The sequence below is a fragment of the Rhipicephalus microplus genome, chromosome 5 (assembly GCF_043290135.1).
Source record: "Rhipicephalus microplus isolate Deutch F79 chromosome 5, USDA_Rmic, whole genome shotgun sequence".
Lineage (NCBI taxonomy): Eukaryota > Metazoa > Arthropoda > Arachnida > Ixodida > Ixodidae > Rhipicephalus > Rhipicephalus microplus.
Window position 1 is genome coordinate 154,564,371 of NC_134704.1, and position 16,015 is coordinate 154,580,385.

The 16,015-nt window shown below is 43.2% G+C and overlaps 1 protein-coding gene across 1 annotated transcript in view; it reads right to left on the reverse strand.

Moving 5' to 3' along the window:
- Positions 1-16,015, reverse strand: part of LOC119174144 (uncharacterized) — an 86,874-nt gene that overhangs the window by 32,510 nt on the left and 38,349 nt on the right. Inside the window, exons 5-7 of the mRNA XM_037424965.2 lie at positions 14,822-15,024; positions 13,404-13,572; positions 2,018-2,299 (exon numbers count right to left, since the gene is read on the reverse strand). Coding sequence (XP_037280862.2) covers positions 2,018-2,299; positions 13,404-13,572; positions 14,822-15,024 — 654 coding nt within the window. The remainder of the gene's footprint in view (positions 1-2,017; positions 2,300-13,403; positions 13,573-14,821; positions 15,025-16,015) is intronic.

Sequence of the window (16,015 nt, forward strand, 5' to 3'; positions counted from 1 at the left end):
GGTTGGCTGCTTTGCACTGTGGATAAGGGATTAGGAATTTGAAAAATTTGATACATAGACCACAAACAATTGAAATATAATTGACTAGTTGTGCATAAACTGTTAGCAACAAGATCATTTTGAAAGAAACGAAGGCGTATAGCGTTACCATATTCCTAGATGGAAGCAACTCGCTTTTTCTATCAAATATTTTGTTTGAAGAGATTGTTTAGTTTGCTGATCATGCCGCACAGCTAGCCCACAGAGCATGCGTATTATCTCATTTTCAACACGTTCACACACATGTATCAGCTCTGTTGAATATGACATCGTCACGAAATTATCTCATGCACGGTGTACTAGCTAAACTTCACCAGACATCGAAACTATGCGGACGCAATTCATAATATTGCGACCAGATGCATGTTGTTATCTGAGCTCGTGATTCAGCATTTCATTTACGAAGCCAATCACAAGATGCAATTCATGCATCTTTAGCGTAACAGGACAGTGCAGTGACCTGCAACATTCATATCTGATTCACTTGTTTGAAAACAAGCGACTCATCTTTAGAGAATAAACTTTAGAAAACAGTGCACACTGCACATATGAGTAAACTGCAAATGAGTGCAAAAATACAGTGTACTTGCATTAAGAACCAAAGTAGCAATATTTTAATGTTTGTGGCAGTAGGCTTAGGACTTTTTAATATTGCTTCCGTTCAACTAGTAACAGTAATTTTCTACTTTTATGATAGCGAGCCTCCTAACCTCATACTTAGCACTTGCACTTGCGAAATAGTCAGTGAATGCTGTGACAATCACATGTAACTTCAATTTTAGTACACATTACTACTTTCTCAAGAAATACTTAATGATCTGCCATACTATACTGCAATAAATGAAGTCTTTTTTATAAGGAAAGAATCGATAGGTGTAATAGATGGCAGTTCTTGCATAGCGCTTCTTCAAAGCGCACAGACGTGCTCGCATTGTGGCTGATATTGATGACGATGCCTGATTTTTCTGACAAAGGGAAATTGTTTCTCGTGTAGAAAAAGCCCGTGGTATCGAATATATCATTTTTTTATATAAATATCTCCCGTGAAAGCAATATGGGTTGGGTAACTTGTGATTTTCCTTGCAACATTACAGATCTAACACGCAGTTTCCCCATTATTTCGGTGCGATACGAAGTCTATATGTTGTGAGCAGCTTGAAATAGCTGTTTTCCGGGGCTACTCAGCAACCATAAGGCAACGCCAGCAGCCGGAGGCACAAAGGTTTGACGTCAGTGTGACGTCATGAGACAAGCCATAAACCGAGCGTTAGCATTCTTTTGCTCTAAAGTAACTTATTAATTTATGACAACCTAGATAGTGATTACTGCGTCCTGTGTTGTATACCGTGCAACATCATAAGTGATATGCTTGGTTCTGCTTTAAAGAACGTTCAGGCTGCATTAGGTGCGGATTCTGGCTTTCTCGAATACCTTTGCTTGCTTAGGGCAACGTCCCTGTTTTTTTCTTACTCATTGCATTAGGTTCTGTTTCACGCCGTGTTTTGAATGGCTTTGTCCCCGCCATGCAAGTTGCGTGCATCCTCGAACTGTACAGTAGAGTTTATAAAAGAAGAATCAACGTCTTTTCAGTTTTTAAATCGAATTTGTACGATGCTACGAACATCGATAAGCGATGGCTGGGAAAATGTTGCGGCGGCACTATGATTTTTTGACAACATAGGCTTTTTATTTTCTGAATTATTCTGACGTGCACTGTACAGATGAGAAGAAAGTGAGCTAAGGATTGCAACTGTGCTTTTAAACTTTTGAATAAACCCGGGTGTCGACACAAGGCCGTGGTATTGTATAGAATACATGACGAGAATTCTGAAGATGGAAGTAGTTGCAAATTTTTGGAAAACTTTTGACGACTCCTTTAAGATGTCCAGTTCTACACCGTCTTTAGTTGTAGTTGTAAGATCAACAAATCAGGTGGAAGAGTTCCTCAGAACGGCAACATGCGTTTGCTGTGATCTACCTTTACAGTGACTCCGGTCGCAGGAATTCCAACACTCGTACTGTTTCGACATTCGGCAGACTTCGGATGAGCCGTCACAGAACCGCAAGACTCCGTCATACCATATAGATTATAGAGTTGCTCAAGACCACTGAATGCTTCGTAGGCTGCTTCTGCTACGGATGCCGGAACCACGCTGCCGCCAGTAGCAATTCTGCGGAGAGTTGGTAACCTTCTCCCTGAGCGACGCATCTCACGCACCACAGCTTGAAGCTGTGTGGGAAATAGGAATGCCGTCGTCACCTGCAATTATAGCAAGGTAATCATAAATGCACAGAAAGGATATGCGGCAAGACAATACTGCTAGTTATTAACTTAATATAAGGACCACTACTTCGAATACTTGTACACCTAAAAAGCCAATTCAGAGCCAGTCTAACTGAAGATAATGCTACTGCCAAATGTCACCTTTTAAATGCAAGTGGTACAAGGCCACCAGAAAACCCACTATACGCACTTAACTTTGGAAGCGAAGGACGCTGAGTTGTCAATCAGCCTAAGTAGTGCATGTGCGGGAGCAACCCCCCCCCCCCCCCCCGTCTCTTCTTGTATTTCCCTGGCTGCACTAAACTCACTTGTGCGGCATTCACATGCTCACACTGTTCTCTTTCGGTGGGGCTTAATGCAACAGTTCTCGTACTCGTTGTCATCACTCTCCTATCAGTAGATGGCAGACAAGTACCGTTGGTCCGTGTGGAAGCTGCAAAAACTAGTGCAGCACGATATACGCAGTGCATAACTGTGTCATCAACGATTCCATGCAGCGCTTATAGCGCTTTGCAATCACCGCTTCTGATATAAAACATCTGAGTATGGCTTCAGAAACATCGGAGATAATTGCGGAATTCAGTGAGATGAGTAGGGTCAGCGCCACCTAGGTGGCGATGGTAGGGCACCTTGATGCCAGCGTACGTTCGAATTCCCCATCGAGGTGCCATAGCACTGAGAATGCCAAAGCGTCATATGCCATTGCTCTTTGGTTTCATAATCCAGTACCTCTGCTCTTCGCTCGTATCAGACGAAACGAGCCCGCCAAACCAAGAGTGCTAATATATGGAAAAGGAATGTAAGATATATAAGGGCAGTCTAAAGAACTGTCCGAAAGTACGCTGGTGGCGTAGTTTGTTGGCAATACGATATCTATCGTCATAGGGCGAGATGCCCTAGGGTTGACACAAAAAATAACCCCCATTTCACCCTGAGACATCCGCTTTATACCGCGAGCAAAATTCTCCTGCCACCAAAACGCAGCGTCGTTCGCACTGGACGCGCCGCGGACCACCGAATATACCACGGGGCGAGCGCGGCATGCATGCGCTGTCACCCAGTTTTGTCGCGGCTCGCAAACACCGCTACGCGATCCGGTGGTCTAGCCTCGATGATTCTCGTACGCAGGAAGCAAGAAGAAGCAGTACTGCATACTATGCTGGCAAGTAGCTGTCTTGTAATGCATTAAGAGCAGAAAAAACTGCCGAAGCCAGCGGCGTTAGTGGGTTTGTTTTGCTTTACAATACCCCGGCAAGCTCGGTCACGCCAATAAGCTAGGCCACCTCTTTTACGAAATAGTAACGTGAAGTAGGCACCGAGTGGATTAAACTCTCGTTGGTTACAACGTTACGTTACGTGCACTGCAACGTGACAAGCTAGTAGGGCTTGGTCACCATTGTTCGAAATTCTTTGACATAGTGCTCTTGTGGGAACAGATTCGGCGGCAGACGCCCCAAAAATTAGTTTGAGAGGAATCGGCGCGGAGAGGACCGTTTCGCCCAATCTCGCTATGCCCGAATCAGATTCTGTTCACTTTATGCGGCCGGAGTGCTCAGTGTGGCCGAGCAATAAATGCCAGGGTCTCAGTAGTAATCTAACCCCTGCATTCTGCGTGGCAATCAAGTATTTATCATAGAGCCATGCCAGGTCTTGGAACTACTTTTACAGTGAAAGGTGTTATGAAATCCCAATAAAGGTCACGCGCACTGTAGTTGTCCCCTGCCACCGACACCGGTGTCCATAACCGGTATCGCGCGAAATAAAAAAAAAACTCAAATGAAAGGCACCAAATGCATTTGGCGATATAGTGAGTTTCCAACCCGGGTACACCGCGCGCCATCGCAATAATGTTCCGCTGAGCCACGCCGGTACTTGGGACTTGTTTTCAATTTCGCCTTAGGCAGGCTTGATGTCGAGACAAGAGTCACGTTAATAAGAGTAATAAAGCATTTTAGAATGGGAAAGGAACAAACAGGGGTTACACAATGCGAATCGCGTAAGGCATTTATCCAACATATGACAAAATGTTGTTCTTAATCACCTATTGGGCTGTGGCACATACCCACTTCAGCTGTAATTCTTCATCGCTGTCAGCCACTGAATGCAACACAAACTTCGTTACAAGTGCTTAGCGGATATCACGCTTCTCCGAAAAATGACGAAGGGTAGCATAGTGAATGCCTGCTTACTATGCAAAAATTATGAATATTTATGGCGCAGTGCGTACCTAGCAAGTGCGCTTCTGGCATTTACCCAAAAAGCATTTAGAAAAGGCTTCGTAAGGCCGGTCTTCATACTTTTGCTGCGATTGGCTGCGCCCTCTGCACAGGCTTGGCATTTTTTAGGTTGACCCTTATGTCGTGAAACGTTAATTGTGGTTGCAGTGGAGTGACTCCACAAGAGATCGACATGAGTTGGGAAATATGATATTTTAGGTTTGGTTGTTTATTTTATATTTTGTGCACATACCACCCAGAAGCCCGAAAGTGAACTTCACTTTTTTATTACCTGCATAGCTTAGGAACCAAAAATATTGAACTTGTTTTGTACAGAGGGACCAGTTTCGTTTTTTTGTCATTTTCGAAAGTTGTCCAAAGTTTAAAAACACAGATATTAGCATGATGAAGGCGATTTTTTTCACTAAATGTACGTGCAATGAAGAGTGAAGCAGTATTGTTTTAAGCTTGTAGGCCAAAGCACACTGTTTATGAAAAAATGTCTGAACAGGTGACATTTTCCAAAATCGTCTCGATTTGAGATTTTTCTCTCTTAAGCTAAACAAACTAGTGTTTAATAACTTAGTGACCTATTATAAAATAATGTTTACAATATTTACTGTCAATACCGTTGCTGTACTTGAAACAGCAACGGTATTGGTGGCCCATAGAGCTGGCGTGCCACGATTGGGCCACGGGTGACCATCACGTGGCAGTGGCCTTTGTGGCTGGGGACGAGCCGAAGCAGCGGCAGACGGGAGACAGCGGGCCGAAGCGTCGGACGCAGGCGATCCAGGTTCCGGCCAGGGAACGCGGCCGTTCACGCTACTGCCGTCCAACTACCAGCTGGGGCGGCGTTGCCAGCACGAGTACTGCATCTCGGGGCGCGGCCTGGCGTGCTGTTCTCTTCCTTGCCGAGGGCATCGCGGATCTCGGCGAGGCGTCTCCGCGGTCAGCCGTTCGCCACAGCGATGAACGTGGCCTGGCTAATGGTCACGGTTGCGTCGAGCATCGCGTCTCGGCGCACGCTCTTCGCTGGACGGGCTGGCCATGCCCCGCATGGAGCATCGCGTCTCCGATGCGGGTTGACTGCTCCGTGGCCGCACCCATGCCATCAAGCGCCGGTGTCACCAGAGCGTTGCACTTTGGCAAGGGACGAGCGAGATGTTCTGCCGGGCGAGACGCGGGAGTGCGAACAGAGGAGCACGGAGCCGGGCGAGGTTCAGGGTGGCCGAGAATCCAGGTGCCAGGGGAGTTCTGGCTGAATCGAGGATCGCCGAGTGGTGCCGAGCCGTACCGAGCGACGCGCCAGACTCGGACGTGGGCCACGAGCTCATGAGCTGCAGTGTGCACCCGAGGATACCTGGCGGAGCCCTGGCCAAGAAGAAGGAACGTGCGGAAAAGAGAGCTCGAGGGTTGAGGCCACGAAGGCAGAGGAAGCGGTGCGCCGCTCGAGAGGACGAGTTCCTGGCAGCGTTCCTGAGCCGGACGTGAGACCCGTACGTGTCGGCCAGGTCGAGCTCCGGTGTGTCTGTTCATAGTCCAAGGCCGAGACCTGCCGAACGGCTCCTGCCTGGGTGCAGTGGCCGGTAGCAGGTTCGTGGGCGAGGCCTACCGGGTGTGGTCCTCGTGAGCCGTGGCCTGATCCTGGACCTCCGGAGTTGCGACCCTGACTGCTGGGTTGGCCGCGACGCCCGACTCAACGGCGCTGCACACGGTAGCGTATCCGTGCCATGAAATAAAAAGTTCATGTTAATCCTTTCTCGTCCGCTATCAACAAACATAGTGACGAATGTTCTTTAACCATCGCACCCACATATATTAAAAAAATTAGTATTGAAAGCATATTGCAATATTTTGTTTACGGCGACAATATTACGGGTGAAAGGACCAGCTTTTCGAGCATGCATTCAGGCAACAAACGCATAATAAATTGGGCTAAAAAAGTGCCCTTCAGCTACTGAGTCATTTTAACAGGACCATACATACAGAGGAGAATCAGAGTTGATAAAGGGGAATGACCTCTTTAGGTGTGACCTTCTGAAATACCTAAATTTGCTGTTTCAAGTCGAGGCTTGAGACACCCAATTTATTTGCACCTAAGTTGGTCACGTTGGTTACATGAGGCAGCTGTTACAATCATCTGCTTTAACGTTTTGGTTGAGTATACTTAAATGGGAATAGGCTCGCGAGAGAAACCATCGAAGCATTACGAATATTGTGATTTAATAACGCTGCTGCCACATCTCTAACCTGAAAATGGTTTAGCGTTTCCTTCTCCAGTTCCGTGCTCAACAATTTCATGCGCACCCCATCTTGTAAGCAATGTACAATATCATAAGGTTTCAACTATAGGAAACGGTAAGAAATCTGTAACTTTAACGGAACATGTCTTATTGAAGTCTAGAAGAGCACGAAACCTCACTCTCCCACCTAAGAGCGGCAAACTTTGGATTGATTACGCCGGCATCTAAAATGAAGGTGTAGAAGACCATATGGCTGAAGAATTTCAAAATGATCTGTGCAAATGGAGATTAGCTAGAGACCATTAGATACATTAAGATTGTTTCGGTGCATATTTTTTCTATGTGTAGCAGGAATATGTTTTCGGTGCATTTGGTAAGCCTCACTTAATGACACAAATTATGGTCATGTTTAGTCATTGTCAAGCACTGCTATAAGCCATCTGGAAAAAATGCAGCGTTTTGAGCACACCAAGGCTTTTGTTCAATGCATTTCTCAGTTTAAGAGGATAGAGGGGAGGAGGTCATTCCAAGTGTTCATGTACTATCTTCCGTGGTCCTATACTGGTGTTGGAGCATAGTATTAATTCATCGCGTTGTCTGCAAATTTGTATGGATGGCCTTAGAGTGTGTCATTATATATTGGCCATTGCCCCGCCGCGGTGGTCTAGTGGCTAAGGTAAGGCTGCTGACCCGCAGGTCGCGGGTTCAAATCCCGGCTGCAGCGGCTGCATTTTCCAATAGAGGCGGAAATGTCGAGGCCCGTGTGCTCAGATTCGGGTGCACGTTAAAGAACCCCAGGTGGTCAAAATTTCCGAAGCCCTCCACTACGGCGTCTCTCATAATCATATGGTGGTTTTGGAACGTTAAACCGCAGAAATCAATCAATTATATATTGGCCATTCGGCATTAAAGCTGAGGAAAGCGCACCAGAAAGACGCTTTTACAGAAATTTATTTCTGAATGTGCTAAATCTGCTTCTCCTCTGTAAGTATGGTCCTGTTGAAACTACTTCGAAGCTCAAGCCCTTTTTTGTTAGACCAATTTCTCATTCGTTTGTCGCCTGAATGCATGCTCGAAAAACTGGAGCTTCCACGCGTAATATTGTCGCTCAAACAAAACAATGCGATATGTTTTTAATATTCTTTTTTTATCATCTTTGAGAAACGTTTTATAAGACTTAAGGAAAAATCAAAGATAATCTTTTTTTAATATTGACTTTTCAATAGGCTTTACTCTCGACAAATTCGTAAACTTGAGGCCATTTAAAAAATTTGTATTTGAGGTACAGCAACGGTATTGACAGGAAATATTGCAAACATTATGTTGTAATGGGTCATCAAGTTATGAAACACTAGCTGGTTTAGCTTAGGAGAAAAAAATCACAATTCAAGCAGCTTTTAAAAATGTCACCTTTTGACACATTTTGCAGAAACAGTTTGTTTTGACATACAAGCTTCAAACAATGCTGCTTCACTCTTCGTTACGCGCACATTTACTAAAGAAAATCTTCTTCATCAAACTTATATTTGTGTTTTTATATGGTCGTCAACGTTCGAAAATGAGGAGGGACGATACTGGTCCCTCCGTACAACGTAAGTTCAATACTTCTTTCCACCTAAACTATGCAGTTAATAAAAAAGCAAGGTTCACTTTCAGGCTACTTGGTGGTATGTGCACAAAATATAAAATAAACAATCCAATCTAAAATATCAACTTTTCTACCCGTGTCAATCTCTCGTGGAATCGCCCAGTGCTGGCCATCCAATTTTATGAACAATACGTATGTACTCCTGTAATAAAGCCATCACGTCGGGTTAATGTCAATAGCAGTTAGGCGCCATGCTTTATGTTGATTTATGTAGGAGTGTACAGTGGGCTTCCATCATCATGAGCACCAGCGTTTCATATACGCCGAACGCTTTTAAATGCGGGGCATTTTTTAGCCGCGCAATGTCACGCTTCAGCATCATCTGTGGCACGGTCCACACTTTTATGGCTCGTGTACATTGAGAATCCCGGCCGCCGAAAGTGCACTACATTCGATTTGGCATCGGCAGGATCCGCGCAAAGGCCCTGTTAGTGCTGATCACTCTCGTACCAAATTTGGCGGCGTCTGCCGCCGGATCGGCTCGCACTTGGAGCGCTAGCTGAGGAAATAAAAAAATTGCCGGCCAAGTATGACTAGCTCGTCTTGTCAAAGTGAAGTAACATGCACTAAGTGAAAATGCTCATTGGATTGGAGTGCAACCACCTCGTCCTTTACGACAAACGCCACCCAAGGACAAGGACAGGTTCCTAAAGGACGGCTTGAGGATTAACATAGGAAGTGATTTCAGATTTTTGGTAAGTACCGAGTTCCTGTACCTAGATTCCTTTGCTAGGCAAATCATGAACGCCTTTGGATAAAGTTGCCATTCTCGTCAGAATTGCAACGAGTGTTGAAACGGGCAAAACAAAAGAATCTAACTCTTCATGGGTGCACTGAAGTTGCGAGTGGCCCAAAACATCGAGGGGACAGGGCATCCATCTAGTGCTATCCCCGTAGTTGATTGTTCACTCGGCAGGTGGTGCACTTTTGCTATTCGGCAAATTCGGTGAATTCGAATGTGTGGTTTTTGAGCCATGTCTTTTTTTTCTCTTGACATATCATCTGGTGATTTTCGCATCCAGTTTTCGACTGCTAATGGGCTAGGTTTTAGATGAGTGCTTTTCCTTGGTGTTTAGATATTACGAGCACTTTTTCATTGCAGTAACGGGTAATCTTGAACCGTCAACATGAGATAACACAAGGTCCTATGTGACATTTGACATTGCTAACACACAGTGGGTGACAAAACGACTTCGGGATTCACTGACTAGGTACACCCACTTATTATGTGAGCTCACAGAGACATCATTTCTTGTACTAAGATAGCTATAACACCATTAAAACGCTCTCTGTTAATAATAAACGTACAAGTTCCAGCACGCAACAGTACCTTTATTTAGACTCAATCAGTTTTACCAACTTTAGAGCAGGCACAATGATGTCAAATACGTGATCTCGTGGCTGCTATTGATGTGATTTGGATCTTTCTCATTAGGTTGGGATTGGAAATTGTGCAGATCTGAGTGATGCAGAGAGTTATAGGTAATTACACGTTGTCCACTTTGAAACTGACACATTCACATGGGATGTCTGTGCATACGTGCACAGTGAGTTGTCAGCAAGTGTTAATCTTGCACCCGTCATGACTATTACAGAGAGGCATTCCTTCTCATGGTGGCCCACCTTGTTTCTTCTCTCGAGAACAAATGTTTCATTCAATACAGAAACTGTTCTCGGGTCCTTGAAGATGTCAACGCAACTTCTCTTCGAATCATTTTATGTAACGCCGGCAACACTAGGTCTTAGACAGTCTGCGAGGATTGATCATGCTCCACTAGGTGTAGCAGATGACATTTCGGCAATATTCTAGGGAGATTCAGATTTGCGCTCATCCCATCTTTGTGTAGCACTTCCTTCAAATGCAGCAGGAAAGCTCGGTATGCATCGCTTCCAACAGAATGGTGTCTTGTCAAGAAGCTGCCAGTCTTACCACTTTTTCGTAGTGACATCAAGATCGCTATGCAAGTTTTAGGTTTTATCGTCATCTGATAACCACTTATTCTTTAGCGATGCGTATTCATTAGGAAGCATTCATTTTTGATGGCTTTTGGCACTTTCTACAAAAATATCCTGCTCCACCATTCGTTGCTTTGATTGAGCTCCGTTCAGTGTATCAATGAGCATTTTTATTAGGTGACTATTCTGTCATCTGTCATTGCTGTTCAATTGTGTCTATGAACTGGCTCACTTTGCTTGTAGCAGTCTCTTTAGAGAGTTGTAAACATGGCGTAGGTTGAAGTACAAGTTGTTCTTGTGTCTGTAGACACAGAACCGCCTTATTAGATTGCAACTTGCTTGCTTGCTTGCTAGTTCCTTTCTTTTGTGGCTCTCACCCACTAAGGGGGATTGGCCAAGAAGCCGGTGGTTAATGCAAGTCAATACCTATAGATTTTCTAGACTAGGGGAATATGATTACTGTGTTTTGACTGTGAAATTAACTTGGCGCAACGTAAAAAAAAGAAAAAAAAAAGAGGGAGAGCAATGATAGAATTTGTTGAATATCTGAGGTGGAACCATTTTATGAAATTCTCCTGAAAGTTGAATCATTGCAATGTATCAGCTAAATAATAAGTGGTAGTGTGGCTAGTAAAAATCCAGAGCTGATCGCTGACTCAGCAAGGTAATCTTCTTGTGTTATATATGAATTCGCAGAGAGCCCCGCAGATGTTCCTGTCGCTGTGTCCCATTGAAGTGGCCCCAAAAGACAAAATATTGGGAGTATTAGGTGATATTACTAATTTTCTAAATAACATTTCGAAGCAGTTTTTTCTTTGATTTTTGAAACGATGACGTGTGATAAGAAAATGGTCGATATGTTCAGGTTCATTACAGCTTGAGCACAGAGGGGATGGCACCACACCAGGCCTGTTTAAGTAGAAATTCAGAGGTGGTACACGGAAACGTAATTTTGTTATCAAGACTTCCAATTTACGCGTGGGACACCATTTATTATTCCATGTGAAGTGCAGGTGCGAGAAACTGCAGAAGCTTGATCCTGATACTGATGACCTCGGATGGATGGCGCTTACCCGAAAAGGGGGATGGGCCAAGAACCAGGCGGCAGGATACTTAAATGAAACTAAATTGAAAATTAAGCCACTCTGAAAAAGTAGCTTAAAATAATACTACCAAAAAGCAAAAATGTTTGCTGAGCAAGCGGTCAAACCATCTTTTGTTTTTGAAACACATAATTACGAATTATAAACTAAAGATCTGAAAAGATAGGGTTTCAATAGCATGGTAATCTTTTAGTTGCGTTGATGTAATCAAACACAGCGGAGCATATATTCCTGTGGCAGTAACCAAATGAAGTTCCGCCAAGTGATAAAATTACTGGTAGATTTACTTGTATTCCTAGCTTTTGTAATGGGGTTACTAAATATCTTTTTCTCTGATAAGAATAACGATGGCAGAATAAAAAGAAATGTTCAATTGTTTCAATTTCTTCGCATCAAATGCATAGCGGTGACGCCTTGAGCCAAGCTTTATTAAGGTAATAATTGATTTGTGGAACTGCACAGCGCAATCTGGTATAATTGACCTCTAACTGGCGAGATACACACCACTGTTTATTCCAGCAATAGCTCAAATGCTCGAAATCTTTGAAATTATCTAAATTACCTTTTCCCAATTGCAGGCAAGCATTTCGGAACCTTAGCGCGGTTACGTAAGCCGTATCTGGCAAAACTGGGATTGTGGGCCCACCCAGGGATACTGCTGCAGAAGCTTTTCGTGGCTCAAGACAGTTTCCTTCATCTACTTCTTCGTCAAAGCTGTAGCACTAACATGACGAGAAATGTTCGTTCTGCACGCTCCTTGAAGTTGAACACCCGTCAAGACAACATGTTCCTATCAAGTCTGTACAATGAATAACTCGATCCGCATGTCCACCTTCAGCTGTACGAAAATTGGGCAGTGGTCCTAAGTCAAAATACAGCCCCATTAATAACCTATGAATGGCGGGTGTCGTCCGTCATTATTTATTTAATTTACCTTATTTCTATATTTTTAGTTATATCTTCTTCATCAACTCTAGACTTCTAAATCTACGGGTTTTTTTTTTTCTTTCCAGACTGCTTCACGTGGAATGTTGCATATGAAGCTACGTCGACTAAGGTTTCAATGTACTTGTTTTTGATGATTATACCACGCTTGAAGAGAAGGTCTGAGACATCATCTAAGACCTGAGAGCAAGGTCTGAGACAAAAAATAGATATAAAAACAGAGCAAAACAAGAAAAGAAAGAATAAGATAAATAACATACGAATGAGAAAGAGATAAAAGAAATCATAAAAAGTCGAAGCGATAATTGTGCAGAGAGAGATGGGCATGTAGAAAACAAAGAGAGATACAAAAAAATTAGGAAGACACAAGTAAAGAATATAAAAAAATGTCAATAAAATAAGGAAATTATAGGAGAGAGCAGCACGAAGTGAGAGAGAAAAAAATGTTTCAGCTGCCTTAACGTAAAACTAGAGGAGGGGCCTCGCATGAAGCATATATTTTTTAAACGATGTTGGTGGCATGTAACACTGCTTCCCTCAGCTATACATCAATGCCTTAACAAAGTGCCAATTTCAAGATGTGTTTAAAGTGGTAGGGTTTCAAATAGATTACATTACCATAAAGACGCACCTTATAATCTCTGGTGGTTAAAACACTCGATCACCTTGGTAAACTTCGTCGAGAATTCTGGCATGGTCCCTCAGCGAAATATAATCTATTTCGTGATAACGACGAACTTCTAACACATATAGTGCATTTGTAAACCAGATTGAAGTAGAGGGATTAACTCCCTTCGTTCGGTGCGTACTTCTTCCTAATGGAGTTTGAGGACTACATGGCATGCCGACTTGCCGAGACCATACGGTGCTACGCCCGTACTTCTCGTATCAATAAATTTTTTCATGTTCTTGAAATCAACAAAAATATTCAAGATAATTTTAGAATGAGAGGTTGTCAGAACAAACCTTGTATTCATGACTGGTGTCCATAAACTCCAAGGGCGTCAATGTGGATGGCGTTATGACGCTTATCGTACCACCCAGAGCACCCAACATGGTAAACATCATACCTGATTGGTGAGTAATAGGACAAGATGCAAGTAATATGTCTGAACTTGACCAAGGTAGGTGTCGCCTGCAAAATAAAATGACAAAATACACCCAATTCAGTATATTACGTTTTTACAATTGACTAGGAAAGAAAACAGATTTGAGCAGTACAGAGTTGCCTTAATACTGAGACACAAGAATCGTCTAAGTTGCAATTGTAGGTGCTGCAGTCTCCTATGAAAAAAATTATATATTTAACAGGTAAAAGATACGAGAATTTCAAATGAACAAAAACACGCTTGGGGTATCCCGGATGCTTTATATTGGGGAGTTACGTACCACGAGCGTGAAAGCGTCCATGAGCACAGTCCTATTTTCTTGCTTTCGCAGTTTTTATATCCTGAATCCTGCTTCAGTTTACAAATATTGACATTTACTTATTATTGTTTAGCGTACTGTTTCACGCTTAACACATTGTTTAATGGATAACATGCTAACGGAGGAAAAAGAAAGAAAAAAAACATGGCTGATCTCGCTGTCATAGAAATCCACATAACACGAAAGTAAAACATCTACTCATAAAAGTAGGTAAAGTTTATTCTACAGCGATATAGGTAAGCTTATACAATGTTTGTTCGTATTTAACAGCTAAAGCATAGTTTAATGTAATTGCATCCAGGTCAATGCTTAGTGATACACCTCCATTGCAACGACTAGCGCCCATAATAATTCATTGGTTAATTAATAAACATTCTCTGTGGTTATATATGCCTGTGCTAGCTGTTGCAGTGAATGGTGAGCACCGCATAAAAAAATTGATATGACAGTCACAAGAGTATGAGGGCTTAGGTCATCTACTCGCAGCGTGTTAATAAATACGTGGGATTGAATCCCGGCTGCGGCGGCAGCAGTTCCGATGGAGGCGCTAAATGTTGTAGGCCCGTGTGCTCAGATTTGGGTGCACGTTAAAGAACCACAGGTGGTCAAAATTTCCAGAGTCGTCCACTACGACATCTTTCATAATCATAAGGTGGTTTTGGGATGTTAAGCCCCACAAATCGAATCGAATCGTGTTATTTAATGACACTGTCTAATTACAGGAGAACGCAACGCGCATTGTGTCCTTTCTTGGCCAGCAGTGATTTCCCCTTGTCACTGTGTGAGCATTCCTGTGAGGCAGATTAAGACTTTGCCTTTTGCACTGCATTTCTTACACAAAGACTACTGCTCCTTCTAAGTGAAATAACGATTTGCACTGGTACTTTACGTACTGCACCACTGTGTGAATGCAGACAACCGTTGTTATTGTCAATAAAGAACAATATGTTTCTTACGTTGAACAGTAGAAGGCAGTCACGTAGTTGTAATGCGTGATCTCTGTTCCCTTCGGCAAGCCAGTGCTTCCAGAGGTGTAAATCAGGGCAAGCACTGTGTCGCGAGGCTTTTCAACGGGCACCTCCGTGAAGTCTCGCTCGTCGAAATTCAAGAATTCCGGTGTGGATATGAACCCTGGGGCAGGACCCATACAGAAAAGACCCTGGTGAAAAGAAGTTGATGGAGGTCAAGCACACATATCGTTTCTAGCTCAATAAAACTTGTTGTTGGGCTACCTAGATATTTGTCATATTGTAGGAATTTAGCGCACCCTTGACTCTCACAAACACTAACACAAGCACTCACACATCCACCCGAGTAACACACACGACAGGCAGCACTCACTACCAACTCTTTATTGCTCCGATATGACCTTCTTATATATCAAAGAATCGTGTGTGTGAACCACAATTTTCTTATACGAAGGTTCTTGGAAGAACCTTGAATTTATCTGCACGCCTGCTGTTGGGAGCATATTTTATTGAAAAAAATAAGGATATCTGTGTCAGCGAGCCGTCCTTGGTGTTTCATCAACAGGAGATATCTCTTATTGAGGCAACAATTTAGTGTATCTAGCGAGTTTATCAGCCTTTAGTGTTCACGTTTTTTTATGTGTTCTTTATTGCATGGTGGTGCATTATACCTCATGTGCTGTTGGCTTTCTACAGGCGCAGCTCTTTTAATTATTCTCTTGCGCAATCATTTGTGCATATATAAAAAGGTCATATCGGAGCAATAAACAGTTGGTAGTGAGCTCTGCCTGTCATGTGTGTTACTCGGGTGGATGTGTGCATACTTCTGGGAGGGTGTTCGAATGTCAAGGTTGTGCGGAATTCGTTCAATATGATATTATTTCTAAACCACGCAAACTGCACAACTGTTCATGAGTCTTACATAAATGACACAGGAAATGTGTGCATGGTATGGCAATGAAAACCACTGGTGTTAGATTCTGACAACGGTCTAAATCTTGACTTTAAAGACTAATTTACTTCTACGCTTTCAGTGTTTCGTGCACTCTGGAGCGTATTATGTTTTTTATGTCACCAACGGTGAAGATGAGGGGGTCGATGTGATGTAATTTCGCCTCCTTTTGAGGAACCGTAAGCATGCCTTGGCTTGAAGCCCTCCTTTTGTGACGAGCATATGGTAAG